The 15,535-nt window shown below is 42.5% G+C and overlaps 1 protein-coding gene across 1 annotated transcript in view; it reads right to left on the minus strand.

The window, feature by feature from the left end:
* Positions 1 to 8,791, minus strand: part of CAPN3 (calpain 3) — a 60,049-nt gene extending 51,258 nt beyond the window's left edge. Inside the window, exon 1 of the mRNA XM_024197456.1 lies at positions 8,194 to 8,791. Coding sequence (XP_024053224.1) covers positions 8,194 to 8,484 — 291 coding nt within the window. The 5' untranslated portion in view covers positions 8,485 to 8,791. The remainder of the gene's footprint in view (positions 1 to 8,193) is intronic.
* Between the last annotated feature and the right edge of the window lie 6,744 nt (positions 8,792 to 15,535).

A 15,535-nucleotide genomic window follows, 5' to 3' on the forward strand; every position in this document is an offset into this window, starting at 1 on the left:
CAAATGTCTCTCCCTTTTATCATGTCCTTTCTTCCTTTTTGGCTTTGCCCCCCTCTCCCCTTCAGAGTCAGGTGAGCATTACCTCATCGCAGTTCCAAACTGACCAAAGGAAGGGGGGTGACTCCCTCGAGAGTCTAACAGATGCTTTTGTTGCTGCCTAGGTCAGCGTCTTTTGTTCCTGTGAGGCTGGGCTGGGTTTGTCCCATACCTGCCCTGATGAGGTGTGAACTGCCTCTCTGCTCTTGGAGAGTTTTTGTCTGGGCTTGCTTTAAGCCATGAGGATACATTTTCAACCTTGTAACTATATACATGAAATTATAACCCATAAACATAACTATAACAACAATGCTCAGTACATCATGAGCCTTCCGAAGACACCTGACATGACAAACTTTGCATTGGATACCACACAATCATTTTACAAGGATGAACATGGGGGTGCTGGGTGTTCCCCTGAGGTACAGAGTGTCACAACCATCCACTGTGTAATTTCACATGGCATCATATTCAACTACAAATTATACACAAAACAAAAGGCAGGAATCATACAGTGGTTATGTGGACAGATGCAGGTGTAATATAAATATATTTCTGAGCTGAAGACAAAGGCAATATTCTGCAAACCATCTCATTTTCCTTACTACTCTCAGAGGCCTCCCATCCCCCATAGGGAAATTTTGTAAAATTGCATATCATTGCTTGTACCAGTTCAACTCCTATGGTGATAGTAATGCTGCCATCCCTAGTGCAGACCAGTTGCTGGTGTTTTAAGTATCATGCCATCTAAAAGATGATCAGAGCAGAACTCACTGGCATGGTATGTAAAATGCCAGTGGCACGGAAAAAAAATAGTGGGTACTCAGAACCCACCGCAGCTCCCCCGCCCCTCCCCGATCAGCTCCTCCCACTTCACCCAGTACCTCCCGCCTGCCAGCAGCCCTGCCCATCAGCTCCAGTGCCTCCCACCCACCGTGGAACAGCTGTTCAGCGGCGTGCAGGAGGTGCTGGGGGAGAGGAGGAGGAGTGAGGGGCATGCTTGGGGGAGGGGGTGGGAATAGGTGGGCAGGGATGGAGGCTTGGGGGAAGGGGTGGAGTGGGGATGGGGCCTGGGGCATAGTGGGGGTCAAGCAGCCCCCAGCAACTCATAAAGGCAGCACCTATTCTTGACCCCCTTCTGTGGTCTGCTCAAGCACTCCCCTGTTAGGTCTCAGGCCTCTAGCCATCACCTCTTTCTGGGATGAAACTTGCATCCCCGTCCCTTCTGACTGGTTTAGGGGCTGTGCTCCCTTGCATTTCACTGTGATGTCCCAGCAGGCCTGACTGGAGTCCAGTGCCTGTGCTTTGCTTTCTCTCAGAGGACTGTATGCCAGTGGTTACAAGTCACCAAACCACTCTTCCAAAGCAGAGTGCATATATTTTAGGACAAAAACAATTTAGAGAAAACGTATCAAACAATAAAAAGTATAAACACATACTGTACTGGTGGTTCCCCCTCAAACCTATGGAGACCCTGGTAGCTTCCAGTCCTTCCAATCTATTAGCAGGGTTTGGCTCCCCTTGGTCAAAGGGTCAAATCCATTGGTTGGATTAAAATGAGGGCCTCTTAGTCAGTTTAAACTCAGCCTTTTATACCAAAAGCCCTTTCTTTGTCTCATTAGGCCTTTGGGACCCAGTCTGAAGCAGTTAATCCAATTCTCTCTAGGGGTGCTACTTCTCTGGAGTTGCTTATCCATCCCAGGAGTCATAGTTATCACTGATTTTAGTTCCTGGTTTATGCAGATAGATAACTTTTTACAAGGGTGATACAATAGGATCACAAAGATACAGATAACCTTCAGAAAGTTAATATCATATTCTTCCCCCCCCCCCGCAAAGCTCCTGCCTGAGTTTGCAATATCTGCCACACATGCCCATTAAACTTCACAGATAGCATTTTGCATTACAGTAGTACTGCCTTAGTAAGACCTCTTAATAATCTTTAATGAATCAATGAGCAAAGGGTATGATAAATGGGTATGTAAAAGTACAGTACTGCCAGGGAGTCTTCCTATTAATCTGTCAGTGTTAACGTATCAAAACAGGATTGTAGCAGACCCCCTTTTCAATCTTTCATTGTAATGTAATGAAGTCCATTTCTCATGTCTGAATGCTATTGTAATCTCTGGTAATTTCACATTGTTGTGTAATTTAAAGGGGAGCATTTAGTAACCTCATTCTGCAATCAGATGCCCACCCCTCGCTAATGGCACATTGCAACATACCATAAAGAGACTTTAGCAAAGTCCCCACAGTGTCCTCACCAGGTGATGTATCATAATGTAGTCATCATAGCAGCCTCATCATGTGAGGTATTGTAATACAATCCCGTTAGCATCCTCCTTGTATGATGGATTGTAGTGCAATTTCCTCTGCACACTTGTGGCACGGTGAATAGCAATATAATCCCATTAGTGCCTTCAAGGCACATCATATTTTACTGGGTATACTGTGCCTTCAAGGCACATCCCTGGGTATACTGATGGCATAATGTATTGCAATGGGATCCTCTCTGCAACCCCATGATATAGTTAGTATCTTGTACTGTGATAACCTATGCTCCCTTGTGGTGCAATTATTATTTATTATGTGTACTGTGGTAGTGCCTAGAGGCCTCAGTTCCACTGTGAACAAGACTTCAGGCACTTTACAAGCCTATAACAGAGATGATCTCTGCCTTGAAGAGTTTACAATCTAAGTAATACATTTGTAAGAAGGTGGCACATTCTGTGGTTCTGCACAGGAATGCAGGGCTCTTCTGTTGAAATCCCTATTGCCAGATGCTTGAACCCTCTATAGAGATGCAGATGTATTTTTGTTGAGTCACTTCAAGTTTAGAAAGGCAGCATGGTTTAGTAGGCTGAGCTGAAGACTGGAAATCAGGAATTCCTGACCTCTAATCCCAGCTCTGTCACTAGCTTGTTGTATAGCCTTGGGCAAGTCACTTAACCACATTGGTGCCTCAGTTTTCCCATCTGTAAAATAGGGATAATACTTACCTACCTTACAAGTGTGTTATGAGAATTAATTAGTTAACGATCATAAAGACTCCAAAAATAAGTAAGGACACCCCCTGCCAAAGAAGTACATTAACTGGACGATTGTTCTAATGTACAAGATAATTTAAGTATTAACTTCAGAGCACTCTGCTGTAAAGTTTATTTTCTGAAGATAGGTCTCAGGTTCCTTTGGGGTTTTTGTATAGTCTCTTCAAGGTCCTGGGCCAGATTCTCAGCCTCAGTTCTGTTCCCTTTGTGGCACCTGAGCAGTACAAAGGGTATTTTATGTAGCTGCAGCTGGCCAGTTGAGAATCCGCCAGCAGAAGGGAATACTCAGTTCGTGAAAAGTCATTGGAGCCAGCTCCTCTATCAGGCTCCCCCAGCCACTGGGGGAGGGGGGGACCAGGAGGGGGAAGTGAGGAGGTGTGATGGGGTGCAGATGGGATGGAGCAGAGCGCTCCAATTCTCTGCCAGCATATGGTCACTTAGGAAGCAGTGCTAGATGTTTTAAGTTAGAACAACTCCTAAATGTTCTAATTTGCATTAGGACCAGGACAGCTTGAGAATCAGAGAGCTGAAAGCAGCTCCCTAATGGTTTTGATCCAGTTCTGCGCTGAGTAGAAGAGAGAGGTGCAGTAGAGAATCTGGCCCTTGAGTTTCTCTTGTCTTACACTCTCAATTAGATGATTTGATCTTATGCAGTAACTGTGAGGTATTAATTATACACTATTCATGTAAACCAATGTAAAGTATAGTTTGAACATAAACTCTGTGTGGGATCCTGCAATCCTTACTCGGGCAAAACTTTCATAGATATCAACTGAAATTTTGCCTGAGTAAAGCCTGTGTGTATTCAAATCATGTTATGGCAGTTGCTAGCTGACTAGAATTACATGCTTCTGTTCCCCTGTCCCTCTGACAAAGTTCACTGCTGCTCTATATGGCAGTCTGTCCTTCTGACAGTAACTCAAAGACCAGTCCCCATTCCTTCACAGCATAGGCAATTATTTAAGAGGTACAAGGTGGGGGATCAGATTTCTTTATGTTGTTAGTGGTTCCTGAGATAAGTGGCTTCAGGGCCAAATATCTGAGAGTGGATTGGTTCCTAGGCTGTGAACCTCCTGTCTCAGTTACAAGAACTATTTCATTGCAACATTAATGCAGTGAGAATGTCACGGAGAAACTCTTCCTCAAATTGCAGTTCTATATTCCCAGCCTAAGTAGAGAGTTACCAAAATTCTGAGCATCCTGCACATGCAATATAGGGCTATATTCATCTAGTGGATTGATCTTAGGGCTGGAAGTCAGGAAGCCTAAATTCTATTCCTGTTTCTATCACTGACTCCCTGTGGTACCTTGGGTCAATCACTTCATCTCTAAACCTCAGATTACCCATCCGAAGAACAGGGCTAATAATGTGCTTTGTAAAGCACTTTGATATTTACAGATGAGAAGCGCTAATTAGGTGTAGAGCAGTGGTTCTCAACCAGGGGTGCAAGTATCCAGGGGGTATGCAGAGATCTTCCAGGGAGTACATCAACTCATTTAGCTAGTTGCCTAGTTTTACAACAGGCTACATAAAAGCCACTAGTGAAGTCAGTACAAACTAAAATTTTATAGAATATCAGGGTTGGAAGGGACCTCAGGAAGTCATCTAGTCCAACCCGCTGCTCAAAGCAGGACCAATCCCCAGACAGATTTTTACCCCAGTTTGCTAAATGGCCCCCTCAAGGATTGAGCTCACAACCCTGGGTTTAGCAGGCCAATGCTCAAACCACTGAGCTATCCCTCCCAGACAATGACTTTTTATATAGCACCTTCCATTCAAGAATCTCAAAGGGCTTAGCATAATAATTAGTAAAAATAATACTTACAAGTATGTTATTTAGTCAATTCCCATTAGGGTGACCAGACAGCAAGTGTGAAAAATTGGGACGGGAATGGGGGGGGGGGTAATAGGAGCCTATATAAGAAAAAGATCCAAAAATCGGGACTGTCCCTATAAAATCTGGACATCTGGTCACCCTAATTCCGATCCTACAGGGGGGGAAACTGAGGCCCAAAAAGGTTAAGTGACTTGCATCAGGTAACTCAGCAAGTCAGTGGCAGTGAGGAATAGAACCCATATCTCCCAGTCTTGTACTTTAATCGATAGACCTTGCTCCATTTAAAATGTACATTTATTCCTTCTGGGAGAACACCATGTATATAACCATGTCAGGGAAAGGCAGCACAGTTAACGGTGGTATTAGAATGGTCTCTCGGTACTTCCAAACTGTCGGGCATTTTTTGTTTTGTTTTAAACTACAGCTTTTGAATTACCTGATTCTTAAACTATTTTTAAAATAACTACAATGTTCTAAGAATACTGTTGTAAATTTATCTATTTACAATCTTAACTCTATTTTAACAAAGTTTTTTTCCCCCCTAGCATTTAAGTAAGAATGGAAGATGTCAGTATCTTTATGGAATGGATATGTACTTCTGTAGTTTAGCCTTGAACTTCTGGTGGTTTGATGTATGCTTTAATCCTGTAGCAGAATACTCTTGACGGCAGTATTACTGCATCATATTAATTTGTCTTTATGGTGTCCTATTATTAGCATATTACTGCTATTCCTGACTGTAACATTATCAGACAAGTTCTTCTCCTTGGGCAGCACATTTGAGATGTAGTTCTAAATACCAATGAAGCAAAGTCTTGGGTCAATCTGCAGACTGAAGCAACAAATACAAGAAACTCTAGCTTCAGTTTATGGGAGGAGGAGGAATGGATTATAAGAGAAGCTGCAGATGTATCTGCTTTTGAAAGTTCACACAGAGAGAAAGGATCCTCTCACTATACAATATTTTGCATTTATATGCACTTTTCAAGATCTCAAAGCACATTATAAAGGTGGGTGATCTACCTTTTACAGCTAAGGAAACAGGCATAGAGAGGGTAAGGCATAATTTTTCAAAAAGTGTGAGCTAATTTAAAGTTCCTTATCTTTAGGTATCTAATTTGAGACAATGACAACCTGATTTTCAGAGGTGCTCAGCACCCACATCTGCATATTTACAGCTGAGTCTGCTCAACAGCTCCAATGAGCCTCAAGTTGGTCATCCAAACACTGCCACTCCAAATTAGTGGACGCATTTGAGAATTTGGGCCTTACTGACTAGCCCGGCATCACACAGCACAGTGCCAGAGCCAGGATTAGAATCCAGATCTCCTGACTTCTAGTGCCCTGCTCTAACCTCTAGACTATGCTGTCTCCTTTATATCAATGAAAATTAGCATTGAAACAGTGTGGAAAATAATTTAGGATCTGCTATTTAGATTTTTAGGTTGCATTTCTGTGTATTGTACAACCCTGTGCACACTGTTGGCACATAATATTTATTATACAGCTCTCAAATTGCATCAAAGATGATTCTGTAAGGGCAGATTAAAGATCACTGGGATAGGGGCCCAAAAATCTGAGGTGTCCTAGAAACCAAAGGCTTAATCCTCCACCTTGTGCAATCATTTATACCTGTGCAACGTAGGTGTTAAATGCTACCCTTTACAGTTTAACACTTCCATTTATCTGCATACCTTTATTCAGTTCTCCTCTGATATCCACTGACTATGCCACTACATGCTGCTGTATCACTTTACCTCCTGTGGAAGTCTGAGAAAGCATCTCCCTTGCCAGTCAATTCAATTGCTGCTCCACTTAACTGATAACCAGATATTTCTATAGAAACCCTGGGGCAGTAGATAGGCTAAACGGAAATGTTTTTAACTCACTCCAATATAAATTCTCCTTCTAGTTTTGATTGAACTGTCCTGCATTTTAAAGCTTGGTTCTGCCTCATGCTCTGTCAATACATAGACACAAACTTCAGTGATGTTGCATGAGATGTAAATCAATGCAGCTCTTATCCCAGGCTGTATGGATTACTCCTGCATAAGATATCATTATAGGCTGGGACTAAATATCTTCCTGCCCTTCATTTTCTCACTATGTGGAGCAATAACTGTAATGGACCTTTACAGTCATCTTTTGGTTCTATAATACCCACATTCCAAGGCCACTGGCCTTCTAGCTTTATGCCATCATCAGCTCAATCTATGATGTTTCATTATGGCACAAAAGTATGGGATAATGCTGCACATATGTAAAAGGAAGCCCATAGTAATCAGGGATGGATAAAAGCAAAATCCTCAAAATTTGGCTTTCACAATTAGAGGGGCCCAGGTGAAGTAGTGAAACAATAACAGGCAGCAGCACAATGTACAGCTTGTCAGCTGCCTGTTGGATGAGCTGGGTTACCTCACTTGGAAGGAAATATTAGGAGTGAGAGGAAAAACAAGAGTACATCTAGGATTGGGATTCAGGACCTTGGAGGGAGAATTCATTCTGAGGGGAAGGCTGGGTAGGGAGAAGTCTGTCAGGAAGGGCAGAAATATTGGTGAATTTGGGACCCAGTAAACATTAATCCACGTTGGTAATTATTATAACCCCCCAGTTCATGACAGACAGATAATGGGATAACCAGCTTTGCATTTAGGAACAAGTGATACTGGAAATCAATGATGAGATGATAAAATAAAAGAAAGTGGTCCAGATTCTGCTCTGTTACATCCAGGCAACTTTTTTGACTTAACTGGAGTGACATGGGTATAACTCAGAGCTGTACTTCCAAAGGTACTTCTGAAAATGAAAAGATGGGCCCAAGGGGCTATTTGTAGTAAAATAAAATTAAGAAACCTACCAGTAAAATAAAGTAGTGTTGAAAAAATAAATCTATGCAGGTCCCAGTATGTGTGTTGGTGAAACAGGAGAGGGTTTTAAATTTGTTTTGTTTGGTGTCTTCAGATGAGAAAATTCCAAACAAATCAGAGCAAGTCAAAGCCAATTAAAATACATTTCAAAAAAATAAAGAAAGTTCCAAGTAATCAATCCAAGGTCTTATTGATTTTCAGGTGATTATTTATATTCTCTCTACACTTCCCTATCCCCACAGATCCTAGACAGTAATTTCCCAATCCTAGAAAACAACTAAAGAAATATGTTTCCAGTGTATATTTTCCACCAAGGGAATGTGCTCAGTACAGATAACTGCATTGATTATAGTTATAAATAGAAAAGGGCATTCAGTGTTTTAATTAGACCGACAAGTTACTCACTGTGGGTCTTTTCCACTCAAACTTGATGGGTAGTTTCTGGCTGTAGAAGAGGGAGCTCTCATTAGGTGGGAAATCAGGATCCACATAAAGAATCTTCTTTTCCAGGCATTTCTTGTAGAGTTCTTCAAAGGTCTTTTCCCGCACTCCAATAATGGGCTGGTTGCGACTGATGATAGCAGAGTAGATACCCCCTGAACCTCCTCCTGTTTCAGCTGTTGTGCTAATGTTGGTGCTAGGAACTGACCCAGTCTCTGTCTGTTGAGCCACCGCAGCATTTATGGCCGACGGCATGGAAATCAGATTTAAACAAAATTAAAAAAGAAAGGAAAATAAAAAGGAAGCTCTTGCAACCTGCACGAAAACTACAGAAAAGAGGAAGTCACTGCAAAAAAACAGTTTAACAGCTCTCTCTTTTGACTGCAAGTGTCCAAGTCACATTAAAAGTAATAAAGTGTCACAGGATAGAGCAATTTGTATGTCATCCTGAGCTTCTTGCTGTGGTAATTTTATCAGCAACCAAAAATTTGTTCCTTGACAGGAAACAAGAGAAATTGTTGAGTAACTTTTCTGTCTAGGGTTGGTGTGTCTACAGCATGTGTGTGAGAGCATGTCTGTGTCCTGTAGAGATTTCAACAAGGAAAACTAAAAATAAACATGGAGAGAAAGAGAGAGAGAGTGTGTCAATTTGACGTGTAGTTTCTTCCTATTCAGGGCTTGTTCTCGGAGAAGGATTGACATGGCTAGGCTGATTCCCAATGCCAAATAGTTTTTTTTTTCAATTGCAAAAAATAGTGAAACTGCAAGTTACATTTACATATTGGTTTTAAGCAGCATTTTATAGCATGTTCCTTATCATTATGATGGGTCCTGATGTTACAAAGATTTATGTATCTGTTTAACTTTACACATTGGCCCTGTCTTCTTTTGCCAAAAAAAACCCGTGTGCCTTTACACTGAGATAGCCAACTCGACTTAAAGTCCTAGTGGCGACAAGGCACAGGTAATTTTTACCATGATGTAGCTAGTTGAGGTCAACCTTATACCCTCCCCCCAACTGTCAGGCTTATCTTGACTAGGTAAGTCAAGCTACAGTGCCTTGTTTCCACTTAGATTTTACATTGAGATAGCTAACTTGATATAAAACACACTCTTTTTTTTTGCAGTGAAGGCACAGCCATGGGCTTCAATAGGATTATTTACATTATATAGAGTTAAGCACATATGTAAATATTTGCAGGATTAGAGGCTAAAATATTAAGATTATAGGAGAATAAGCTGCAGGTTTTTAATAGTTCACTCTTGGGTACCTACTTGAGACATGGGTATATTTAGAAAATTATCATGACACAGCTGTCATACCGTATGTCTAGCCAAAGACCTTATTGCAAAATAACCCTTTGAATGGACACCTTACATTACTCTTGAAGTTCTGATAGTGTAGGAGGAGTTCAAGTTTGACAATTCAATGTACTAGATAAAATTGGAGAAGTCATAAGTCAAATCTAAGACTATACTCTAAATCTAGGAAAAAAACATATTCCTAGTGACATACATTAAATATAGTAGGACTTTGAATTCCTTAGAGGAATGAGTGTTCAACCATTAATGAATTCTGCACAGCCAGATAGATCAGATTCCCTAAATTATATAATTAGATTAATTGGCAATGAAAGATGATGCAGCATTTTTTCTACTTAAGCATATTTTATATTATTGATTTTAATTTTAAAAGTCCACACTTCAACTTTTCCAGTGAATGAGTGGTTTCCCTTTGCAGATGCATGTGGAAATTGGAACAGCTTGCTTGATGACAAACACAATTGTTCACATGAAAGTTGTGCTGCAAGATGTCAGCTTTCAAGATAAACTTTTGTATTCAAACAAAAAGTCAAGCTATGTTTTTGGCAGGAAGTGTGATCTAATGGATAGGACACTGGATTGAGAATCAGCAGACTTGGGTTCCCAGGTTTACCACTGAATTTGATCCAGTCATTTCACTTCTGTGCCTCCATTTCCCCATATGGAAAATGATACTCGCCCTTCTCTTTGAAAATGCGTTGGGATCTATGGATGAAAAGTGCTCTATTATTGTTTTAAAATCATGTTTATTTCTAGTCTTTGTCTCTGTCCCAAATTGCCAGTTAATACTTTGTGTGTGTATAATGAGAAATCGCTCACACATATTTCTTGGCACACTCCATTGCTGGCATTAAGTGAAATGAGAACTAGACTCTTTATCTTTAAACATGTATTGTCATTCCTGGCTGTTTGCTATAGCTCTAGCTGTTTAAATGGCAACCTGTACATCTGCAGGTGGATAAGCTCTATACCCATCAAGGTTTTCTTTAATCAAGAAGTCTTAAATCATATGACAGCATATGTTTTATTTATGGCCAGTGACACTAGGGGCTGGACTGTAGCTCATTTATATGTTTTCAACTCATGTGTACTAAAGTTTGTTTGCCAAGACAGTGGTTTTTCAGGTATGGTTCTTAGTTCACTTGGATTACTTGCATCAAGTCATGTAGATGCAAATGATCTTTGAAGCTCAAGGGACAACTCTTGTAGGCTGCATGACCTATAACTAATACAGTCTGTAAGTCTGAATAACCACTTCCAACCCTAACCTTCTATGATTCTATGAAGAGACCTCAGGAGGTCATCTAGTCCAACCCCCTGCTCAAAGCAGGACCAACCCAACTAAATCATCCCAGCCCAGGGCTTTGTCTAGCCGGGCCTTAAAAAACCTCTAAGAATGGAGATTTTACCACCTCCCTAGGTAACCCATTCCAGTGCTTCACCATCCTCCTAGTGAAATAGTGTTTCCTAATATCCAACCTAGACCTCCCGCACTGCAACTTGAGATCATTGCTCCTTGTTCTGTCATCTGCCCCCACTGAGAACAGCCTAGCTCTGTCCTCTTTGGAACCCCCCTTCAGGTAATTGAAGGCTGCTATCAAATCCCCCCTCACTCTTCTCTTCTGCAGACTAAACAAGCCCAGTTCCCTCAGCCTCTCCTCATAAGTCATGTTCCCAGCCCCCTGATCATTTTCGTTGCCCTCTGCTGGACTCTCTCCAATTTGTCCACATCCCTTCCATAGTGGGGGTCCAAAACTGTATACAATACTCCAGATGTGGCCTCACCAGTGCCAAATAGAGAGGAATAATCACTTCCTTCGATCTGCTGGCAATGCTCCTACTAATACACCCCAATATGCCGTTAGCCTTCTTGGCAACAAGGCCACACTGCTGACTTATATCCAGCTTCTTGTGCACTGTAATCCCGGGTCCTTTTCCGCAGAACTGCTGCTTAGCCAGTCGGTCCCCAGCCTGTAGCGGTGTATGGGATTCTTCCGTCCTAAGTGCAGGACTCTGCACTTGTCCTTGTTGAACCTCATCAGATTTCTTTTACCCCAATCCTCCAATTTGTCTAGGTCACTCTGGATTCTATCCCTACCCTCCAGTGTATCTATTTCTCCCCCCAGCTGAGTGTCATCTACGAACGTGCTGAGGGTGCAATCCATCCCATCATCCAGATCATTAAGTATTAATCCCCAAGTTACTAACAGTAGGTGTATGGACACGTGATTCCTTTTCCCCCAATTAAGAAGTACTTAAGATACTTTCACAAAATAGAGAGGGGAATCTGAAAACATCAGTTGCCTTTGGAAATCTCCTGAAAGCAGCTGTCTCAAGATGGGCTGTCCATTTGCAGCATTGGTCATTTCCTCCTTATATTCGGTCATGAGTCTTGTAAGTCTCATAACCAACATGGCTTTGCAGGAGAGCCTGGCAGAAGATGTCTCTCTCTCTCTCTTTCCAGGATATTTTCAAGAGTGATTCAAAATAATCAGATTGCAGACACCTCTTATTGCTTTGAAACACTGACTTTTCTGTGGGTATGTTTGTGTTCAGGTTGTGTTTTCCTCCAGTACAAAAATTCACTTAACTATCATCACACACACAGAGCCATGTCCTGGCAGTAAAACAAATGGAAATACACCTCTACCCCGATATAATGCGACCCGATATAACATGAATTCGGATATAACGCAGTAAAGCAGCGCTCCGGGGGGGGGTGTGCGACTGAGCACTCCGGCGGATCAAAGCAAGTTCAATATAACGCGGTTTCACCTATAATGCGGTAAGATTTTTTGGCTCCCGAGGACAGTTTTATATTGGGGTAGAGGTGTACTAGAAGCAGTGTCTGACACTTGATGAGCTCATTGCTATGCCAAGATTACTGCTCTATCATAGCGGTGCTGGTGTCAGTGTTCCGGAACCAATGAAAGTTTTGTTTGTCCTTCGCTGAATGCTGATTTCTATGTATGCTAATACAAATATTCAGAAAGGATTCTGGTATTTGAAATGTTTGGGGGGGAATTTTGCACACAAATATGAATTAGTATCATTTGGAACCAAGAAAGCTTTTGCAACAGGTTTTCTTTGCAAACAGAAATACAATAATATTCAACCTTGGTTAAAATATAGATGTTTGTGTATGTGTACACACACACACACACACACAAAGTCAGGCAGAATAAAATAAATGTACTGCTCAAGCAAAGAACCAACTAAATCAGATACACCTATAATAATGTTTCTATTTAATTTTCATTACATTTGATCGCCAATTGTTTTATTTTAATATCTTAATTGAATTATTTATCAGTTTTCAGTTGTTAACAGCATGAATCAACATGTAAAAATGTTCATTATTTGCCTTGCCCGCACTATTGTATTAATATACAGAAAACAGTAATAGCTGTTACAAAAACATAATGTGAATGTTGCTCCTGGAACCATAGTTTAGCTAAGTCCTCAGACGTAAAGATTTTGCTGCTTGTAAATGTAGCAAATAAATTATTTGCTAGGTGCTCAGATATCACAGTGAGGGGCACAGTCTAACTATCAGTAGACAGCTATAGCCTCCACTTTGTACTAAAATGGTGCATTTCAAAGGATGCTTATTTGTGGATCTCCATGGTGGGAAGAAGGATGGAAGAAATAAGGCGTAAGACTTATTTAAAGATGAAAACAATCTTTGTTCATTTATTACATCTTCCTTCACACTTCATAAGATCAAGATAAAATGTGTGTAGCATTCTAATGGAATGTTAACCACACACGAGCAACAGCAATCAAGTCATGTTCTGAAGCAGGAAGCAATACTGAACTCTGTTAGAGATAGGTTTTATATAAAACTCACAAACTGGTAGAATGCTAGGGCCCGATTCTCCTCTCACTTATGTGGTGTAAATCAGGAGTGACTCCATTGAAATCAGTGGAGTTACACCATGTAAAATCAGTGTGAGCAGAGTCAGGCCCTTTGGTCCTTGAAGAGGAGAACCAGTACTTTTTACCTCATTTTTGAGGTAGGAAGATAATTTTCTTAGCATAGACAAAATTTTGCCCTCTCTTAAAGGTTACATTGGCATAACTAAGGCCAGAATTTGGCACTGTTTTTGTCATTTCTGTCCCTTGGAAAGCTCAGATCAGTGAAATCCTTTTGTTTTCAGACTGGACTATTTGAGGCTCAAGGAGACAAAGGATTCACCTCAGGTCACCCAACATGGATTGGTTCAACTGTGATTTAAACAGAAATCTTCAGGTCCCCAGTGTTTAGTGCTTGGATCAAAGTCTCACTGATCACATCTGCTTGAAGGGAGTATATAATTTTAAAGGGGGAGGAGAGTAAAGATAGTTCCTCAGAATAAAGGGTAGGGAGATCCTCAGGGTCCCAGGAGGAATGAGCTTGCTTGAATAAGTTGCAGTCATTCATTTAGAATATAATGGTAACAGCTAATGCTGTGTGTTGAAACTTGGCACTCCCAGAAATCCCCTACAGAGAATAAACTGCAGCAGGTGGAACTGATTGACGAAGCACTGTGTAGGCTTAGTGGGAAAAGCTGGCACATGTACAAGCTTGTTGGTATTTGCTGGCCAGTGTGGAGTTAGAGCAGGAGGGGGCAAACGTTTTGGCCTGAGGGCCGCATCGGGTTTCGTAAATTGTACGGAGGGCTGGTTAGGGGAGTGGGTCATGGCCCAGCCCCCACCTCCTACCTGCTCCCCCTGCGCCCTGGGACTCCTGCCCCATCCAACCCCGTTCCCCCCCCCCGATCACCCCGACCCCTATCCACACCCCTGCCCCCTGAGCACCACCCCTGAACTCCCCTGCCCTCTATCCAACCCCCCCGCTCCCTTACCGCGCTGCCTGGAGCACCTGTGGCTGGCGGTGCTGAAGCTGGGCCATGCCGCCGCCACCGCACAGCACAGAGACCGGGTCAGGCCGGGCTCTGCAGCTGTGCTGCCCCAGGAGTGCTCTCTATTCCCCACCACCCACACGCATGTAACAAGAGAATATCTGAAGAGGCAAGTAAACTATTTACTATCCTCTTCATTTTGCTAAAAGAATGGAGTGAATTCTGCTCGCTTCCATCCATATAACCAACTGACTTCGTTCACAGGTTTGCATCAGAGCTGACTTTGGCTTGTTTTTTTAAATAACATATGACTTATAGCATGGCTATTATTAAATAGAGCTGGGCAAACAGTTTAAACTAACTATTGAACAGTGACAGTGGGCTGGGAGAGACATAGACTGGGGGTACGGTGGCATGGAGCTGTGTAACCTGGTCTTGGAAGAGGGGATTCTGGAAGGCAGGCGCAAAGGGTGCAGAAGGGGTGGGAGCAGGAGACTATAATGGCAATAGGAGGAGGTGTAGGGAATTGGGGAGGGAGCATTGAAGAGGACAGGTAAAAGCCGAGTCTTTTAAACATTATTATATATAAGCATTTTAAAGTTTTCAGTGAGGAACAGTATCCTCCATTCCCATCTTCCAGCCTCAGCTCACTAAGGTAAAAGCACCTTGTCCCCACTGCATGCATTCAGGCATGCATGAGCACCCCATCCCAAGGACTGGCTAAAGCAGGGGTGGGCAAACTTTTTGGCCCGAGGGCCACATCGGGGTATGGAAATTGTATGGTGAGCCATGAATGCTCACGAAATTGGGGTTGGGGTTCAGGAGGGGGTAAAGACTCTGGCTGGGGGTGCGGGCTCTGGGGTGGGGCCAGAAATGAGGAGTTCAGGGTGCAACAGGGGGCTCCAGGCTAGGGCAGGGAGTTAAGGTGCATGGGGGGGGAGGGCTTGGGCTGGGGCACAGGAGTTATGGGGTGCAGGCTCTGGGTGGTGCTTACCTCAAGCAGCTCCTGGAAGCAGCAGCATGTCCCCCCTCCTGCTCCTATGCGGAGTGCAGCCAGGCATCTCTGTGTGCTGTCCCATCCACAGGCCCTGCCCCTGCAGCTCCCATTAACTACAGTTCCCGGCCAATGGGAGCTGTGG

Source organism: Terrapene carolina, unplaced genomic scaffold (assembly GCF_002925995.2).
Source record: "Terrapene carolina triunguis isolate 2854851 unplaced genomic scaffold, T_m_triunguis-2.0 Scaffold96, whole genome shotgun sequence".
Lineage (NCBI taxonomy): Eukaryota > Metazoa > Chordata > Testudines > Emydidae > Terrapene > Terrapene triunguis.